A 21,079-nucleotide genomic window follows, 5' to 3' on the forward strand; every position below is an offset into this window, starting at 1 on the left:
AATGCGGGATACAAGATCAACTATGAATTATACGATGCAGAAACTCTTAAGATACAGGCTGTCATTGTTGACCTCTAATTACCTTCTTCCCACTTGCTGTATAATTGAAGCATCATTATAACCTATTTACAAAAGTCCCAAGTCAGTCAATTTGTCATGGCTAGAATCGAATGCAGGTTAAACGAAATAATCATTTTTTTTATCCTTATGAAACAAAGACTGGTTGTATCTGAGGCCCTTTTTGATGGTCTCATCGCATATTTTTGTAAATATTCATAAGTTTGCCAGTTCTATGACTATGATTAACAAAAGACATCTCTATTAGGTTTCACTGATGTATGCACGTTTCCATGCAACTTGGCACATTTACATGGTTGAGCGTATTTTGTTTGCTTATAAATAAGTGACTGATTTCTTTGACTGATGTACCTAATTTAGGTATACCTTAGCTTACTCATTCCATATTTCGTGATCCATGTTTCGTTACATTTTTTTTTTTTATTTAATATAAGGCATCGTGAAAAGCTACAATTCATCATGCATCCTCAGACCGCCACAGTCAATATTAAAAACGTAACATTCTGAATACGAATTTCTACAAAAAATTTTAGAACTATTCCCAAAAACTATTAACATTTTCTCTTTCTCAAAATCTCAATTTCTCTCGTTCAAATAGTTTTAACGTGGTGATATCGACTAACGTATCATCGTGTTACCTACGTCTCACAACAAGCGAACAATTTCCTAAAGATTACACGGCAATTTTTTTGCTCAATTTACCCCATAAACACCAACGGACTAGAAAACGACCGCCCGTTGTGGGTGGATCTATATATAGCCGTCGACTTGCACCGAGGGATGGAGGAGCTGGTGTGGTGTAAAAAAAGTCCCGGCAAAAATGTGGCACGTTCCTTATTTGATAAGTAGGCGTCTTATTCCATTTAACTGGATACGTTATTAGGCGGCTGAGGGAACGTTGCGATGGTCTTACCTTTATAACCCTCTTTGGTTTTTATAAATTTTCTTCATCTTTATCTAAAAACTCTGTGATTTAGATAGATGAATTGTGAAAGAATAATGAAACGTTTGCCCCTATTAGAATAGGCGTCGATGTGCGTCACTATTAACACATTTACATGCATATCATGCGGAAAACACTGTCCACGCGTCCACACAGTCATCTATCTACCGCGCGTCAATACAATATTGTTTGTGATAGATTTATGTACAAGTCACGTTGATCTTAGGTATTTAAAATATACCTACGAACTGTACAATTTATATTATGTCAATGAATCTTGTACTGTTGTGAATATATATTTATTTCTCGATCCGTTTCTTAAATCTGTGATCGAAATTTTTAATATCATATTTATGATTTTATTTTTTTTTTCTTAATGGAATGCATTTGCATTCCATTAAGAAAAAAAAAATGTCTGTTGAGCATCGTTCGCGGGAGTTTCGTGTTTTTCTGCTATTATTAGAATGTGACCGGCTCACGTCTGCGATCGAATCTTCTCGGCCGTAACACACCGGACAGAATCTTAATCGTCCTGATTTACAATACTTTCTCAACACCGCACACCATTTTAGTGCCGTCTCATTTTCTTTTCAATTAGTCATTGAATCCTAACGACTTGGCAATGAGATTGTCTGAATCGGTATCATCATGTGTCGATAGCTCTTGTTTCTTGTGAAAATATTTATATTATGAACATAAGCCTGCGTTCATCTAACGTTTTATCGTCTCAGCTAATGTCGTGTTTAGTCTCGAGTCGTGTGTAAAACACATAAAAACCGATGAAGCGTAAACGCACGAGCGTTGGATAATGAAACCTATGGAAATGGCTTGTTTCTCGGTGCACCACAATATTGGTGAAAAGTTATGAAACTTCGCGATGTTCGCGGCATATGCGGTGTGGGCGGCAACACGCCGCGGTTCGTTCCGCTCCGAGTCGCGCCGATGTCTGTTCCAAAGGGATGTGACAATACGAGAACAATCGAGGACGTCGCTTGCTTGGATTTATTCAGTATACGGTACTGAGTATTTTTTTAGTAAAAAGTGATTACACTTTCCCCGCCATGGGTAGGCGAAATACGTAAATTGACAAAATTTCTAGTAACCGTCACCAATTTCAGACAAAGCTTCCTATTTTGTTACCACATAATACCTCATTGACTAATAATATAACTGAAAATGGTTCTGAATCGATTCTTAAATCTTTAGTAGGAACTCGATTGTATACGTGAATGGGCTCACCACTATTAGCGAGTACGTCTGGCAAGTGACGCCAACGCCCCCGCCGCGGTGGCGTGACGTCGGCCGGCAGCGGCGGTGTGCGGCGGTGGCGCGCGGAGCCGCCAGTCTCTGCACGACCGCGGCACGGACAGTGTCGACCCGCTGCGATGTAAACGCCTAACTTCACACTCTGTCTACAACGACAGCATTTGCGTGTGCTCACCCCGTAGCCCTTACGCTTGGTTTTATTAACTTTGCTTTCGTGTTTCAACCACGTTTAATCGTCCGCCGCGCCGGATTGATGTAAGTGATGTTTTTGTGTTATCATTGAAGTTGATGTGTCCCGCACACGTCGTATCGAAAGAATTCTTGTGCCGTGCAAAAGTAGAACGTTGAATTCGGTCGCGCCGCCCGCTTCGTCGATGACAGGATATGGTCAATATAGGTGGTCAGGTAAATGCTACATGAATCATCCATCCACGTAGGTGACGTCGTATCCGCCAGTACACACGGTAGCATTTTATTTTAATTTGCATCACGCTACGCCTCCCTGCGTGGAATCAACAGGTGTGCTTCGAACGAGCTCGCACTGCCTAGTGATCGCTCACGACCTCGCCCGTATTTACCGTTCAACAATGTATGATAAATTGACCAAATGTAATTGATTCGCTTCGAATTTGATAACGGCATACACACACCAGGTTGGTGACGTCGCCCACTGAATTCTCATAGCAACAGTCTTTGTGTAAACTCAATTCATCATTTTCAAGCACTTTCATCGTATTTTTATATATTACCCCGCTGTTTTGATGAAATGCTTGTTTGTACTCGATTTTGTTGACAAAAACATTTATAATATTTTTCTCGCTTGACACATTTTTTCGCTCAACACTGTACATGTATGTAGTTAAACACTGGAATGTTGATTGTGGCATACACTTAGTTTGATTAACTGTATGCCCTCAGTCATTTTAATTACTTACACTGGTATTTAGTGTTAGGCGCGTCCATGTTCTGTTACATTTAGATTTTAGTTAGGCAAATTCTTTTCATAATCCAATATTCTTCTAGAGGGATTTTAAACAAATATTTCTGAACGAATTCTATATTTTTATTTAAGAATGAATAAGTGCACGATGAATAATAAAATATTTTTGCAAAACTTTCTTCCGATGTCATTACGTCCCCTCACTAGTGCCGTATTATTAAAAAAGCCGGGTTGACATACGGTCATAATAGTTTGCAAAGTTTCTCTAATAGTCGGTGCTGATATGGTGTAGTCGTTCGATGAATATAAATTACTTTATTTTTTAGTTTATTTGACCACGTTACGTCAGTATCAATCCGATTCACGGTCACACACACAAACATACACAGACATGAGTGAGACGCTCGTGGTAGGGGTTCGTGCAAATTCTGAAGTTCTCGCTTTATTGCTTTCATGGCCTAGTAAAGGTATGTTCACACAAGAATAAGTTGAAATAAACATGTCGCAACATTTCAATTACTTGTTGAGACGTTCAAAGGTTTCGAAGTAGCGTGAGTAGAAGGAATATTTAGGATACAAGATGTTTTTGGAAGCCCATGATTATTTTTACAAAGTTTGTATTAAAATAGTATATTATTAGGTTTCCAAGAATATTTTGTATGAGATACAATTTTATTATTTGCTTTGTCAGTAATTCCTTGATGTTATCGGCCTTGGTCTGAATTTAAAAAACGTGAATGCTGAGAAGGTGACCCAAGGTCGAGGATTCCTCAAGGGTACTTCAAAAGCATTGTAAATCTTCGTCATAACAATAATGCACAAATTGTGGCATGTCATGATGCAAAGTAAAAGTTGTTATCATTACAATAAATAATATTTCATCTTTATGAACACAACGAATGTATATCACAAATCATTATGATATAGATAATTTGAATATAGAACATAATGGAAACAAAGAAGTTAATGTAAGCAAATTGTATTAACAAATTGCGTGACAAGTACATTTTGTCCATTATTTTGATATTTGTCTAACCGCCACGATATCAGATATGCCATGTTTTACCAATTACAACGGACCTATCTGAACATTCCGTGTCCACTCAAGTTTATCGCCGCTTACACATATCCACGTTAACTTTTATGGCCCGTAACTGCTTCAGTTTCAGAAACTAACCTCCATAATGTGTTATTAGTTTAGATAATTGCCATCTTATATGGAATGGGTTTTGCCTGCGGCTACGACCGTGTGAAAAAGTTTTTTTGGGGTAAATACTTCCTGGGATAAATAGTAGCCTAGTAGTTTTCTATTGGAGAACTAAAATCAAAATTGGTCCTATAATTCCTTAGATAAGCGCGTTAGAAGAAACACTTCAGCTTTATAATATTATCGTGAAGTATCTTAAAGCTAAATTTCGTCTGAGAATGTATGTATATAGGTATGTATTTATGTATTACGCTTTAATGTCTAATTTAAAATTGTGGATGCTCGGTAGAAACCGACTCATAGCATCTCATCTATCTACAGACTCTTCTAGTTAAATGGTGGATGTATTGTCCATTCTTAACATACCCTACGTCATGTCTTAGTCCCAAGAAGGTGTTGCTTTCTTCATTCGTTACTCATCAGACATTGTTTTTCATAAAAATATGCAATTTGGGTTTTTAAATGTTTTTGTCTGCGTACCAAAATACCGCTTTAAAAAATACGAAGTTGGCTGAAGTGTGGAGTAAACAAGCGCTCAATTAAACATAACCTAAATTTCGCAAAATCACGCACATACAAATTGTTTATATGTTTTGACGATAACATAATCCTTTTGATCTCATTTAATATTACCAATATTTAGTATGACATGATGTAATGATGTTAAATCTACTGTGAACACTTCATATATTACACACAATCATTTTGACGTAAATATATGTAAATATGTCTGTTTGTGTAGACTGAATCACAGTTATCTTTCCAAATAGACATAATGACGTTTTGTCCGCTCTTAATTTCGAAGATAGTGCGCTCATAATAGCACTAAACAGCATGTAAACAAGTTCGTGATTCTATGATAATGGTGCGAAACAACATTAAGATATTTATTGTAATGACGTTAGTGAACAATGTTGAAAACAATTGTTGGTGAAGCTGAAGAAAAAACGAAAAAAACACTTTTTATCCGCAATACGGAACGCACTGTTTAGAAAAATAAGATAATTTATTTTTGGAATGGTTTCTCGGAATATAATGTAAAGAATTATATTCAATTCTCTAGAATTCATCATAACGTGGGTGTTTCTTATCTTAAAGCCATAATCATCGTTCATGACTCATCAACAAAAGGCTTAGAGGTATCGCTCCCCATTAATTCCGAAGGCGTTGTTACTTACAAAAGTAAACAATTTACGCGTCGGCATCCTGTATTGTGTTATTAACAATGTGTTAGCGAAATTTTGTTTATCATAGTCAACCTTGGCAACTGCTCTGTACCACCATTATAACCTGAACCTAGTAAAAGCACTTATTAACGCTTTGTCATTAGCGTTTAAAATGAATGCAATACTCTTGAATACCCTCATGCAAGTCATAAAGATTGGCGTCATATTTACGTGACTGCATATACGTGTAATGCCTGCGATAGTCAAAGATAAGCCTCAGACAAAGTGCATGGTAATGTAACATGCATTGATAGTATGCAGTTTGCTAAACCAACCAAGGATAACATTAATTATGTCAATTCTTCAATCTTACAAAGTTGAGGATTGGTTAGATACATCCACCGCCCGGTCTTTTTCTCAGTGTGCTATCCGAATCAAACTGATTCTAGTAAATAAACTTAATGATTTCTTATGTTTACGCGAATGTTAGACATTGAAATAAAAACTATTTAAACGGATTTTATCGCGGTTTTTTATATTATTATTTTCTCCCGACGTTTCGAAGACTTTGCAGCCTTCATGGTCACGGGGGGGTCCCCCCCGTCGGGAGAAAATAATAATATAAAAAACCGCGATAAAATAAACTTAAGTTTTTTTTTATAATATAAAGCCATTCAAATAGAAAAAAGTAAGTGACAGGGACCGAGTATTGTATGCTTGAAAAGTTTGGGTAAACGGAGTTAATCCCTTCATCGTTATGAACCCTCGGTTTACCGGCCGTCAGTTCGAAGAATGTTATTTAAAAACATATTATTATCACGTCAAGCTTAGTATAAATACCTGACCTGAAACCCTTGTAAGGGTCAAAAAAGCGTGTGCCAAGATCGTCGCTCAGTATGTTAATTTATTAATAAATGAATGAATTAAATAATAAATGAAATTGCGATATAACTGAAGTTCATAACTAAAATTACGGTATCAAAAATATAAAGATAAAAAAAACATATGCCTTAAATTCAAAACTGTATAGGACGTTTATCTCCTATAAAAACCTCATATTTCTCAAACCAGTATAATAGCGTGTCATAACCGTCATACATATTTATTGAAATGTAAACACAATGAAGTACAGTCGCCCCGCACAACGCAAACAACTGAAAGCAGGGTAATCGTGGAAGAAATTGCTTTTTAATTCACCCAACACAATGCATCAAGGCCTGTAACTAGTTTCCTAGAAACGTAATAGCATTAAACGTGCAACCGAGGTGCAGTCAGGCGAGTGCGACGGCGGCCTCGCTTGGTTTCCGTAACCACGTTGGCACTAGTGGGAGCACTTCTAATCTGAATCTATTTCAACTAAGGAACCATGTGAAGCGCCTATGAATAGTCACATGTGTTGCTATTGTTTTATATCGTAGAGAGAGTATGAGATGTTTTACCTATTCTATTATTTTATTCATTGAGGCCATTTCTGGTTAGGCAATTACGACTTCATTATTAGCTTTCAATTGCTGGTCTTCCATTAAAATCCAAAAACTTAGAACAATGATTAGGAAATTGCCATTGGTTAGACAAAGATTTCTACCGATTTAGAGCGGAAGCTCTAAATGTTAATGGCATAGCTAATTTCTAATAATAAACTCGGAGTCCGTGACCTTACCTTTCTTTTTGAGAAAGAGTTCGTGCGAGACGGGACTATATAATAATAATCTTTAATGGCATACCATTGTGAATTCATAAGGTTTGAATGACAAAAATCATGAAAAGCCAAGGGTATTAGGAGAGCAGTATTGGAAATGAGTTTTCAATATAATAAGTAAAAGAAGCAAAAATATTTTTAATAACAGTCCAGGGAGAAAGAACTAAGCAAATACTTGTGATACTCAATCTTCTATCAGACACCAGTTATTTGATAGATGTTTATGATACAAACTCCGTGTTAACTGATTTAATTTATAAATTTGAAGACATAAAAATGTTCAGTCTGAGCCTCTCGACGTATTCACACTCGTATTATAATAAAAAGGTGTCTGATTTCTCGTGGGTAATAAAAAAATTGTAGTTAGAAAAGTTATTTCATGTTTTTAAAACGGGACCTCGTTTGTATGAATAGTTTATGTACCTGGCGAAACTGTTTGTTAAAACATCGCTTCAATGAATTATATTGTAGACTATTCTTTCCTTTGACCTTCATTTATTATCGCTAATTACATTTTTAGTTTGTCTCTAGCCAATAAAACACTAGAACACGGATATGTAACTCACTAAACATTCATTTTGCTTATTTATTTTGAACATCGTGTTGGTTTAATTTTAAAAAGAGGATCTATTAAAAATGTATAATTATCTAATATTATAATGAATAGATGATACAATTCAAATTATAAATACAAAAGAAATGACAACCTTATTAAGCTTGGAGAAATATTTAGCGTGGGTTTTATTGTGGACCACAACGACCCTCTTCACTGGACCGTGGTCGCGTGCCTGATATTACAAATTGGACAATGAGACCCTTATTACTTTATGTCAATTTATTTAAGTGGTCCCAGATAACTGAAAGAACTTAACTGGCATACAAATTATTGTAGATACATACTTTCTTTGTCGAAAGAATAGTAGCCCATATTTTTTGACCTTCGTCCTATGCTAACATACAATTTGTATTGGGATAATTAATGTATGTTTCATATTTTAGAGCCGATAGTGTTATATGGACTAGTTTACTAGTGCCTAGATTGTTGGCATGTAGAAATGTGGCTATTCTTTATAAAGGGGTTAAAAAATCTTACGTTGTCAATGGTGTATTAGGATTAAAATATACTTGGAACCTAAACTAATCATTACTTATCACCAATATTCACGTTGTTCTGTTTCCCAAGCCTATAAAACTAATTAATTTCACCTAGCAAATGTCTGTATTCAGTACGATTTCTAACAATCGACACTGTTTTGGTAACATAATATTTAGCGGTCATGAACGCATTAGTGTTTACCACGTGTCGGCGCTCCATAAACATGTTTTGATAGTCGTCTTCGTCCATTGAATTCCTAGTGGGGCTGATGCCAACGCTATTGATAGACGAATAACATCCGTGCCCGTTCGCGTGCACTTGAGTCTTGAGCTTTAACGCCTCTGCGAGACAATAAACACTTTGTTTCTACACCGCTGGGGGAGATTTCAATGGGTATTATACCATTATCACATTACGAAGCGTGAATCCCTAGACAAATGCTTGTGAATATAAAATATCAGAAGTATATCTTGATTCCCCATTAGGTTATTAATGAATAAACACTAGGAAACTACTTTATTATTGTTGAATCACACTGTTTTAATTCTACAAACTATTATTTCTAAACGTGAATCTAACTTCTGTCTCTAGGTTCCCGAGCTATAGGTATTTCAAAATTTATTAAATTAAATTAGAATCAATCATAAAAAATGCAATTTAGGTATTAATAGTAACTATCGCATGAACTAATCTTTCGTCCTGATCGACCTTGCAATGCCACATGTGTACAAACAAATTAATTGTCGATTTTATAGCCGCTCTAGCTTTTTCCACAACGTGCTGTACGTGAATGTTTAAATCCATAAAGCGATCAACTGTCGATTCACTGTTTGCCGAAGGAATTTGTTCAGCCGTATCGTCGAGACGGTCGCGAATTCGCCAGACGTTGGGGTCACATCTGCACTCGGCGCTGCACACATTTGGTAGTCTGCGTCTGAGTTTATCGACCGTCGCGTCTGGCATTGTCGGCTCCGGGGGCCTGGCGGGTTGGGCTAGTCCGCTTACCGCCTTTCGGACAATCTTCCCGATCCCGCATTACAATACGTCTCGAATCGAGCCAGGCCGGTTTTGTTGCTCGCGTTTATTTCCGCCATAAGGTTCAGATTTTCATACATGTCGTGCGGAAACATTTAACAATAAGTTTACGTTCCATGACCTTACTTCACATTATTCAGATTCCGAGGCGTGGTTCGCGTCCGTCCATAATGGCATTCTTGGCATTTGATTCTGAACAGTGTGGTGATAATAACAATTCACTTTAAAAATGCGACGGTTTAAATCAGTATGATATCGGCGCCTACGCGGCGTCACGACGGTGCCATGGCTGTGAAAGGTGGGTGTGTCAGAGATAGAATGAAAGTAAAATTAAATCGGCACATACGTACATGTGGCTCGTGGGTGTTATACTAGTTGACAAAGTATGCAACAAAGTGAGGCAGGAGAGTTATGGGTTTGAAGGTTATGTTATGCAAGCTATGTTTGTAAATCGTGACTGGGAAGTATTTAACGAGAACTTGAAAAATGTTTCTTATTAGCAACTCGGAAACACACTGGTAACAACATATTCGAAGACATTTGTTATATGTTACATCGTGAAAGAATCAACGAATATATAAATTGTAATATGAAGTATCATTGGCTATATAACTCATGACGATTTATTGCCTTTGTTCGCGCTGTCACTCCCCGGCTAATTGTTTTGCATGTATTAATAAATTGCTGTTTTCGCGGACTATTTCATTCTAGATTGATCAGCCAATTATCCCCCACAGCGACAGTTGTCACGATAACCAATGGAACATCAACCAATTTGTATCCATGGTTTAATGGAACAATATGAATTCGTTACTATTTGCGCTCAAGGAAAATTAAATTACTAAATTGAGACGGTTTCGGGCCGGGCGGCTGCGGTGCGGCTCGTTTTGGCCTCATCCCAAGTCTGCGCAACATCTCCTTGATAAAATCTGAAGGAAATAAAGCAAAAAACGTTACAAAACATTCACCGGGCTTCTGTAACGTACGGCAACCGGTCTATCGATTGTGCCCATCGCATTAAACGTAACGTCTATCCGGGAGTTGCAGTATACGATTAAAATTTCACCGACCAGTCTCCTATTGACATTTGGAGCGACGCTGTAGTCCGTTGTTAATAAAATAGTTTAAAAAAGTTGCAATGTATAGAAACGGTAAACCAGAGGCATAACAGACTCATCGATTTAATGTAATCAAATTCAATACCACGAACCGAGGTTATTTTCGTTGTTCGATTACTTGCTGACATTTTTATCTATAACGAATCTTTAACCTAACGTTGTGTCGATAATGGATATTTTCGATTAAACATAATCGCTTTTAAGTTTTATTACCAACTAATAATCAGTTAATCGATTCGAAATTAGATTAATCTGCTCATTTTCTCGGTGTATATAAAACAATCGGGAATACAAACGTAAACATGGACGTGTCGGTGTAAGTCCCACGCTTTTATTTTAGTTGCCAGAATGTGGTGCGCCGCATTTCAGTGATCGCGCGGCGACTTCGACGATTCATCGACGTTTCGTGCTAATTTGTTGTATATTGTTTAAGTGCTAATAGCGTCGTTTCAATGGCGACATTTAAAAATATAATCAGAGAGGGTATTCAAGATCATTCCGCGAAACTAAACAATATGGCGTTATCTCGGACGTTTCAGTAATATCTTTAAGATAAGCTTATACAAATTCCATTATGGCCTATTTAACTTCATTGTTATTCTTAAATCATTCAATTAATAAGAAATTAACACTATTTACGATTGTTAAGAGCTGTCTAAAAAGATTATTCACATTTATTTGTATTATTAAGAATATTTCTAAGAACATGCCCCAAGACAAATTTCATTTACATCGATTGCCCTTCTCGACATTTAGAGTTTTAGAGAAACTCAATTCCTAGAATCCCTGGCGAGCAAATAGAAATTAGAATTTTCATAATATATACCTGGAATTGAATCAATATTAAATCTAAGATCTAGATATAAGATATCTCAAAGTAATATATAGTGAAGTGTTTATCGCCGCTGATAAGTCTTCGTCCGGTTTATTGTAATATTGATATACGATATAAAATAATAAAATAGTTCCGGTTTATAATCATGAGGTATTATAAAAAATTCCATTTATGATATAAAGTGGTTTGTTAAAAAAGATAGATGTTGAATTATTTGAAAAAAGATCGTCACGACAACGAGGATGTTGAGATCATGGAGAATATCTCCGCTGCGACACGCCGCAACATTAGATACGATAAACATTATATTAAGATTCTTGGTGAACATACTATCTACAAAGGTAAATTAATAAAAGGGATAGTTTGTGATATCAAAATAAAGGCGTTTTCATAAGAACATTTACTTGGGTATACCCAGGTAATAAAAACCTAAATATGAGAGTTTTAAGAAATGTTTCAACCCGCTTACCCTATTTTAACCAAATACAAAAGGCGGAGGATATTAGAAAGTGGTTTAGCATCTCAGAATAAGAGCTTAACGTAGCCAAAGTCGCGACCAAAAGCAAGCCATACATTATGTTTATTGGGAAATATGGCACACGTCGTGTTATACTTAGCTTACAAATATTCAAATATCTACTTCATTGTTCATTGATAACATCTTTAGTTAGAATGATTTGAACAAATAGCAACGTGCTATTAATAAACAGTTCAAACATTGTTAATTAACGTAAATAGCTCAGTTGAGTCATTGTCTTTCCGTTGACTGTTGCTTATCGTTTGCAGTAATGCGTCATTCAAATGTACTATTTAGGCTATAAGAAAATATGTTTGTTTTAAGAAGAGCTAGAGTAGGTATGGACAACTAATAGCAGTTTATAATAAACGATTCCAAATTCAATCTTTAATCCGATTCCGTGAATGAACTAATATTTGTATGGATGTACTTCTTATTGGTCAAGTCTTGAGATAAATCTGAAAAAGCTATTAGGGACGTTTATTGAATACGGCGGTAACTCGTAAGTCTTAAGTTTGATCCCAGGACTACATCTCTTAAAAGTTAACCGTGCGTTCATTGCCTAATGGTTGAAGAATACATCACTAGAGAACTGCATACTCGAGGGACTCTTAGTAATGCTTGAAGGTTGTGACGACTGCTCAGCTGCATTAGACTAGCGTGGTGGACTTAGCTTTACACGACATTTACTAACAATTAAAACGTCTAATGTTTGAGGGGAAAATATTTACTCCTTCGTAATTCCGTATTTAAAATCTCATTAGCAACTTCTCGGTACACCACGCGCTACAAGTCCGTCTGCACTAGTTCCGTTTAACCGCAAAACCAATTTTTCACTTTTGTTTTTTCATCTTTGCTAATTTAGTTGGAATTTGGAATCGTGCGCACAAACTTCCTTATTATTCCATCATCCTTCATAATCGTTAAATATAATGAGGGCAATAAAGTTTAACGGTGTTATTGATACGAATTGTGTGTTGTTTCAGCTGGATATCCCTTCTGTGGCGAAATTGATGGAGTTCCGCTTGGACAGCGCGGAGTACTGCCAGGCCCAACACAAATAAAGAGTGAAGTGTGAGCGAGGCAGCTGGAGCGCCGCGGACCGATGCTGCCAGTGGCGCGCGCACACTACACGCACCCCAGGCACTGTTTGACGTACACCCACCCACAGGTGAGAAGACGTTTAGAGTTTTATACAAATGTAATCCTTATGATTATCTTACTAACGCTGCGTCAAGAACTTGTCATACACACGGTTCTACTAGACGGAGTCAAATCCAGACAGTATGGAAATCCTAAAAAAGGTTGCTTGAGTCTAGTAAACCGATTTCAGATTTTGCAGGTCACTCTATAAATAATTTTAATGCTATTAATGTAAAATATTTAAAGGCGGTTGACTGTAGAAAGAAATTTTCGGGTTTAAAATTGGCAAAGTTGGAGACCCATATATTTTTGCTGCGTATTTAAAGTAGTTAGCAAAATTATAAATATCACGAGTCAGCTAAAATTAGAAGCGTTTTAATTAAGGCCATACGTCGCAGCAATTCAGTAATGGTGGCAACATAATTCAAGCTTGAATAAACTATTGAAAGAATTTACAATTCCCGCAAACGTATTGATTTGTTAGCACAAACAAAAAGCGGTGAATCGATACCAAGTTGTTACCTTTTCAATTACTATGGCATTTAATCAAACCGTTGTGTTTGTGACATAGTTTTCAAAACGAAACTTAAATGGGCCATTTGTTTTCGTCCAATATCCAACTTCGGAAATTAGAAGCCTAACAACGTTCTCGTCACGGGGAATCGATCACGGTCCAGTTGCAAACCGGTTGAGTAACACATTCGCCACGCTTGCATTGTGCATCGCTGCATTACCAAACAATAAATAATTGGCGATTAGATTAAGTACCGTTATGTTTGGCCTCCCGTACGGTGTTTCCGACCCCGTATTTGCTATCAGAGTGGGGTTATATGAAATCTGCCATCCGCCCGACGACGTATCAGTCGTTATCTAGGCCTGACCAAGACAAGGAATCGGCGGCGCGCTCGCGACGTATCTACCGAGTTACATCATCCGAGGTGAATTGTACCCGCGCTAGTACTGGTATCGGTGAGCAGCAGTGTTAGGCGCCGTGAAGCGTCGTGTTTACAATGCGTGTTATCTCGTATTTGTGTTTAAATGTGTGAAATGCGACCGCTAACAAGTGACGCCTGTTGGCCGCCGCTCAGCTCGCTAAATACCGCCGCCATCGCGCGGGAACACGACGTGCTCACCACTTCAGACGTCCACATGATCCGAACTTCGCTTTATCCGCACACTATTTTTAGAAACTATTTTTTATTCCACTTCAGTCGACTGCGGCTTTGACGCACAAGCATCTTGAAAATGATATACAGAGTGTACACAGAACCGCCGTTCGCGTCCGCGCCCGCGCATCTGTTATTAATAACATCATTATTTTTGTTTCAGTTACCTTAAATTCGGAACCCCTGTTCGTTGGAGCATATCAGTTAGTTGACGAAGTGATAAACTTATGTTTGACGCATAATTTTCTTTTAGTTCTCATTCCACATTCTGAACTTTTATTTGTTCGCGTTCGAATGCTCTCGAGTGGTTGAAAGCGACATCCATGCGGGTAGTTCCCATTATATAATTGGACCCTTTCAAAACAAAAGTAAAGAAACTGTCGTGTGTTGTGTGGAAATAGAGTGACAGTTTGCCTGTTAGTCTCTGACGGACCGTTACACCTTTCTCTGACGCGTGTGAAGTGATTCTGTCTGGTGCGTTTCGCGTGTGGCTCGGAGAGAACCATCTTGGTAATCATGAAGCAGAAGGACATCAGGCCGGCCCCCTCCCTCATCGAGTACAAGGGCATGCGCTTTCTCATCACCGATCGTCCCTCGGATGTCTCTATCCAGGCGTATCTTCAGGTGAGTGTCAACCATTTACTTATTCATTGACCAGGAAGTAATTTTTACAAAGGGCCTTGTCCTTATTATCTGTTGATATTGAACAGCGATGTTTTTGTTGTAATGTTGCGACTATATTGTCATATTTTTTCGTAACTTGTATAGGTGATCATTAAAGTTATTTAGTATTCTAGAAACGCATATAACGTTGACTTGTTAGTCACAAAGTGGTGGCGTAAATGTCTGGCTTCTCCAGACGTTCAATGGTCGACATCAGTTTATGATAATTCCGAACCTAAGCATTAGGATTTAGGTTAACGATAATTGCGTATATGAGGTCAATGCAAAAACATACGATTGTAATGCAGAAAATTCTTTTTCGGATTTTTTAACCAATAAAAACATGTAGAATATTATCTTGTTTCCATTATCTAAATTACTGTTCGCAAAGAGTTTCTTTCACCGACTGATGCCATTTTGATTATGGTATTTGATCATAGAATTCTAAACGGCCGGCTTCAACTGTTAGCTTCCCGTAATAAATATGTAATATGCAATGAATGATAATAATAACGTTTATGTCCGCAACGAATTAAAACCAACCGAATTTATAAATTGGTGGGGTCTTCAATGTCGTGTTAATTGACAAACACGAGGCAGCGGTCGCCCGCCGAGACTGATCCAGTTTCATTAAATTTGTTATAAATTATGCACATCTAATTTTCTTCTTTTTTTTGTTTTGAATGACGAAACGAGCTTGCCTTTCGCCTGATGTTTAGCGATACAACCGCCTATAAACAGTAGACACACTATCCACCTACCGAATTACAAAGTATTGTTTGGTATTCCACTGCGCTCGCCATCCCATCCCATGAGACATGAGATATTAAGTCTTATCATGTCCAGTAGTTACACTGGCTACATTGTTCTTCAAACCGGAACACAACAGTGACTTCAGTGTTTCTTGGCTCTAGAAATAGACATTGCGGTGGTACCTACCCAGGCGGACACTCACATATGAGAGACCAGTCCTTCTAAATATTATTTCCTTTTAAATATTACTTATTTTTAGACAATTTTATCTTTGCGATATCGCACGGAATGTTGAGGAAAACTTTATACTTGCAGCAATTAACAATGTACTTGTTTATTGTTATTCGTTTTTATTAATAAGAAAAATAATTCGAAACATACGATTATGTACAGGAATCTCAAAATTTTGACTGGTTGTATGTAAGATAATTGAACACAAAGTATGAAATACGTTCCCTATTAAAAGTTTCTGATAATGTTGGCATAGTCACGTTCATGTGCCAAAGTGACGTGATGAAAAAACAAAGTCAACTAATAGTTTATTTTTCCTCTTTAAATTCCTTCTTACCTGCATAATGCTTTGAAGATTTATAATGATACTGCTTTTATGCATTATAAGTATGTTGCTCCAGGAAAGAAGTCGTAGATACAAAATACTTATAAAGCCAGTCATTATCTTTTTACATCCATGAGTTTGAGGACAGTAATTAATTCATATTCAGTTACTGCAACTATAAGCGGGCTTACAGATAATTATTAATAAGATTTTATTGCCTGATCTAGAGGTTTTAATGCAACAAAGGATGTTTTTAAACCTGACTTTTATCTGCATTGCGGCTTTTATAGATGTGGGAACCTCATATTAAAACGAGAAATTAAAAAAATAGTAGAGGAGGCGCGGACCCAACTGTGGGATAGTACAATATATACGAGTACAAGGCTCTTATTATTCAAAAATTGCTCACCAAATGTCGAGTTACTAATGAAATATTAAGGAAATTGGGACTAGCGTAGAAGACACGACAATGCAAAGGCTTACGTTTCAACATTTCAATAATATTCCTGTAAGTTCACATAATTTACAAAATAAGAAAACAAGTAGGCACCGGGATAGAGAACATATTTTGCATTGACCTCGTTCAGTTCAAGCATCTTGATTATAATTTGACTAAAGGTTTCCATTTACATTGGACGCACATTTTCCTTATGCATATCTTGGATTAATTTGACTGATTCTGTATTTAAGTGAACATTCCGTTGTTTGCAGGAATTGAGGAAGCACAACGTGTGCACTGTGGTGCGCGTTTGCGAGCCGAGCTACGACACGGCGCCGCTGAAGGCCGAGAACATCGAGGTGCGCGACCTGGCATACGACGACGGCACCTTCCCGCCCGTCAACGTCGTCGACGACTGGTTCGAGATCCTGCGCGACAAGTGAGTTGCATTCTACATACATAACATTTACTACCAGGAAACTTGCAGGTCACTTCTGCAAGTAATACGGTGTGAGCAATGACGCCAAGTTGACTTCTGCAAATTTCGATGCTCGCAGGACTTACGTCGAATTGCATTTGTATAGAAATATTGAAATTTTCCAGCTATTTTGAACGCATATTAGAAATCTTGTGAAATAAGTTGCTGTGAAAACTTTCTAGTCCAAATTAATTACAGCAGTACACACTGTTGTTTGAGGGATATGGAAAGATTAAGCAGTCAAATTTTAAAGTATTTTGTATTGGGTGGTACAATGCACTCGTCTTCGCGAGACAGATGTTATTATGTATGCCGAGTGGGTTAAATACAATGACTACAATATCCTTCGAATCGAAACTGAATATTTCTTGCACACTGCTACTTGAGTGTTGTACGTAACGTCTTACGGCAAATGTAATTGATGGTAACTAATTTATAAAAATCTGGCAGTATTTATTTTTCCATGCTAAATTCCGACAGCGTGGCGTATAATTGTTTTTGTTACTCTAACTGTCGGATAACATTTGCAACTATTACTACATCTGGAATGTCAGAATAACGTAAACAAACACATGAGATATGGCGCACTAATTGCGCTTTTATTTTTGATACAAATCGAATAATTAATGAAAATAAGTCGAGACTTTTTAATTGCAATTTTGACCTTCAAACCTCTTTTCTGTGGCTGTATTCGAAAAGATTACTGTAATTTAAATAAAACTGTCTTAAAATGTATAAAATTAACGTAAATTTGTGTTATCTAGTGAGAATTTAAAAACATCTATTAGCCTGAGAAACAATTTTAGTTATCGATTTGTCAATTCCTTCTCATTTAGTATTTCTTGTTCAATACGACGGTAGTAATGATTTTAGTTGCTTTCTGCGTGTTACTGTGGCTCTCGCCATCTGAAGGCCCATACGTTTTTGTACCTTCAACTATATAAAAATAATGTAGTTAGTAAGCGTTTGCAAATAGCTAATGTAATTTAATGTTGTTGTCAGGGCCCAGAACAAGCCGGACGCGGCTGTGGCAGTGCACTGTGTGGCGGGGCTCGGCCGCGCGCCGGTGATGGTCGCCATCGCCCTCATCGAACTGGGCATGAAATACGAGGAAGCCGTTGAAACTATCAGGGAGTGAGTAGACTTTTATATACCTAATAGTTTCTTCATTGACAGTAAAATTTCTTGTCAATTTTGCTTAAATTACGACTATTTTGTCGTGAGCACCTCTTGTAGCTTTTACTTTAGCCTGTTACTCTAAAAGTTCACGAATTATAGCTCGATTTTATAGCTATGGTATCGCATTCTTCTTGCTATGGCGTTGACAGCTCACTGTGTTTCAGTTTAGAAGTTGGGAAAGAATTTATTATTCGGTCAAGCCACCGTTTCACCTAGCTTTTTCACTAAACACTATTCTTTAAAGAAGTTGCAATAATAAACGCAAAGATAACTTTTGTTTTATTGATAAGTATTTCAGACCGTGATACAAACATTAATTAAATGCTAATGATATTACATCTGTAGGATTGAACGTCTAATGGGCGTCATGGGTAGGATGATGTGTACAAAATTGGACACAGTAACTAAATTCGATCGTATTGTAAAATAAAATTCCACGGACAGGATATCAGACGCAAGATGCCAAACAAAGTGAAAATGTTGCTCTTTTACTTCAATATGGTTGTTTTTCTCGATCGCGGAACTCAATATAATGATTATGAGAATGTTATTTACTTCTTTAATATCGTTGCTACTCCCGATTTACTGATAATTCATAAGTAATGAATATTCGGTAGATGCATCAAGTAGTATTATTCGACGTCTGGTATCAAGTAACTGCGGTTAAACGACCTTGTTGCGGTCGCACCTTCAACAAGCCGCCGCGATGATAAAACTTCAGATTTCATGATAAATCACCGATACATTATGTTGTTAAGGGGCGCGTCATCTTCAGATTCCGACTATAAGATGTAAATAGAAATAGCCTGATCAGGACCCTTAAGATTTTGTCTTGTTATATCAATTTATATTTTTACTTATTTTTTCAACATGCCCTCTATAATTGTAATTGATTGTCGCAAATAGTTCATGTTATACATGTCTAGTTCTAAGAAATTTATTCCGGGCTCTATAATAAATAATATCCTTTGCAAGCCCACGTCAATACATAATTGCATTGGATGTAAATTATCCACGGTGAATAATGTTACATCTGTATATATGTTGCGTCCTTGTTTACTGGTGCGTTGTGAACCTTGGCCCGTTTGCATCCACTGAACGGCCGAGCCAGCGCGACGCAATTACAAATACACGCGAAAGTTGTACAAACTTTCCACTCGATTTCGTTGTGTACATACAAATGTTTGTATTTATTTTAAATAAAAATGTTTGTGTCGCGCTATAATATTAATAAAGGCGTGGTTTCCGCAAGGTTATAGTAAAGTTAAAAAGTTAGGTTGGTAATAAACAGAAGTTGTAGGAGTCGATGTTCATTGTCTAATAAATCGTTCCTACTCAGCGACTATCGCGTATTTACAGTATTAAATATACAGTCTGATACACTTATTTTAGCGTTAAGAGGTGGTTAAGAATTACTTAAATAGCTGTCAAAAACATCACCAGTTTCCTAGTTTTAACCTTATTAAGAGGCAAGATGGCGGGTTTTGACTTACAGCTGATCGAAAATATTCCGTTTTAACTAAGCATAGCTTTGCGAAAGTTTTATAAGACTGATAATTGGTGTGCATTACCAGTCGTCTCGTATCTTGTGTTATAATGCACGTGTTGTCGTGTTCCAGTCAGCGTCGGGGCGCCATCAACGCCAAGCAACTTTCCTACTTAGAGAAGTACCGGCCGAAGTCTCGCCTGAAGAAGAATGGGCACAAGAACAACTGCTGCGTGCAGTAGGTCGCGCCGCTCCGCCGCCGAGTCTCTAGGAAACCGTCCCGCGCCCCTAACAGCGAATGATGTAGCTCTGCTTTCACACACACACCGACAAGGGGAGCATACACAACTCACTTAGGTTTTTTATTCATAGTACGTCGCAGTTTTGAAGTATCATTTTGTATCATTTCACCGGGTTGTTAACCGAACGACGCAATGTCAACGGACTAGCTTGGAACATTGCACACATTCCCGTTTATTTTGGTTCGCGCCGTACGTTTCTTTTTATAATGTCCAATAGAAATGTTTATACGTTTTCTATGAATTTTGGAGCCTTGTCGCTATTATGTCGGAAGTAACGCGTATAACCCTTGTGCTGTACTGTGTCTTAGTGGAATATGTTACTAGAAGCGAGCCACGATTTGTGTTCATAGTTGAAACAGTTGATCGGGTATTTATACTTTATAATCATAATAAAATGTCATATCTGTAATAACTACACAGTCCACGTCACTGATACATTTTTCAATTTATTTTTAATTTCTTTGTGTGACATTATGTTTTTCTTTTTCTAAATGTTATTTTCCTATTGTAGACTTTATTATTAATAAAATACGTCATAATACCGAACCTTACCAGTTGCTTTCCCGAGACGATGTAATATTTTATTTGACGAAATATTCTATGAGTTGTATTTTAGTTTTGTAAATCGTTTGGTTATGTTGGACTCCGATGTAAGTATGTAACTGTTTAAAACTATATACTTGACAAAATAACTGAAATTCTAACTGAACGATGTACCCGTACGCAATACAAATTTGACTCACTAAAAGTTCCAATAAATAAAATAGGTCTTTGATATTATTTTTCTATTTCTAATTTTATGAAGATTATCGAACTATAAAAACATTTAAAGGAACAATCACATAAATAAAAATATTTATAAGCATTTATTGATGTTTTATTTTATTGCTAACCCTTCATGGATTGTGGCGTGAGATCGCTGTCCAAAACTGTTATTCAGCTAAACTAGGAAATAATGGCACGAAATCTCGCATAAAAGTATAAAATAAAATACTTTATTTATCACGTTGACGT

The 21,079-nt window shown here is 37.0% G+C and overlaps 1 protein-coding gene across 4 annotated transcripts in view; it reads left to right on the forward strand.

The window, feature by feature from the left end:
• The window catches only part of LOC115441472 (protein tyrosine phosphatase type IVA 1), a 35,978-nt gene extending 15,050 nt beyond the window's left edge, over positions 1-20,928 (forward strand). Inside the window, exons 1-6 of one of the 4 annotated variants that reach the window (XM_030166278.2) lie at positions 2,302-2,542; positions 12,887-13,071; positions 14,373-14,833; positions 16,893-17,059; positions 18,101-18,232; positions 19,897-20,840. In XM_030166278.2, the coding sequence (XP_030022138.1) occupies positions 14,726-14,833; positions 16,893-17,059; positions 18,101-18,232; positions 19,897-20,005 (516 nt within the window). In that variant the 5' untranslated portion in view covers positions 2,302-2,542; positions 12,887-13,071; positions 14,373-14,725 and the 3' untranslated portion in view covers positions 20,006-20,840. Of the gene's footprint in view, positions 1-2,301; positions 2,693-12,886; positions 13,072-14,372; positions 14,834-16,892; positions 17,060-18,100; positions 18,233-19,896 lie in introns of those variants that run through there. The other 3 variants (XM_030166279.2, XM_030166276.2, XM_030166280.2) reach the window with 3 other exon arrangements.
• Positions 20,929-21,079: the final 151 nt, after the last annotated feature.

The sequence above is a fragment of the Manduca sexta genome, chromosome 25, assembly GCF_014839805.1.
Source record: "Manduca sexta isolate Smith_Timp_Sample1 chromosome 25, JHU_Msex_v1.0, whole genome shotgun sequence".
Taxonomy (NCBI): Eukaryota; Metazoa; Arthropoda; class Insecta; order Lepidoptera; family Sphingidae; genus Manduca; species Manduca sexta.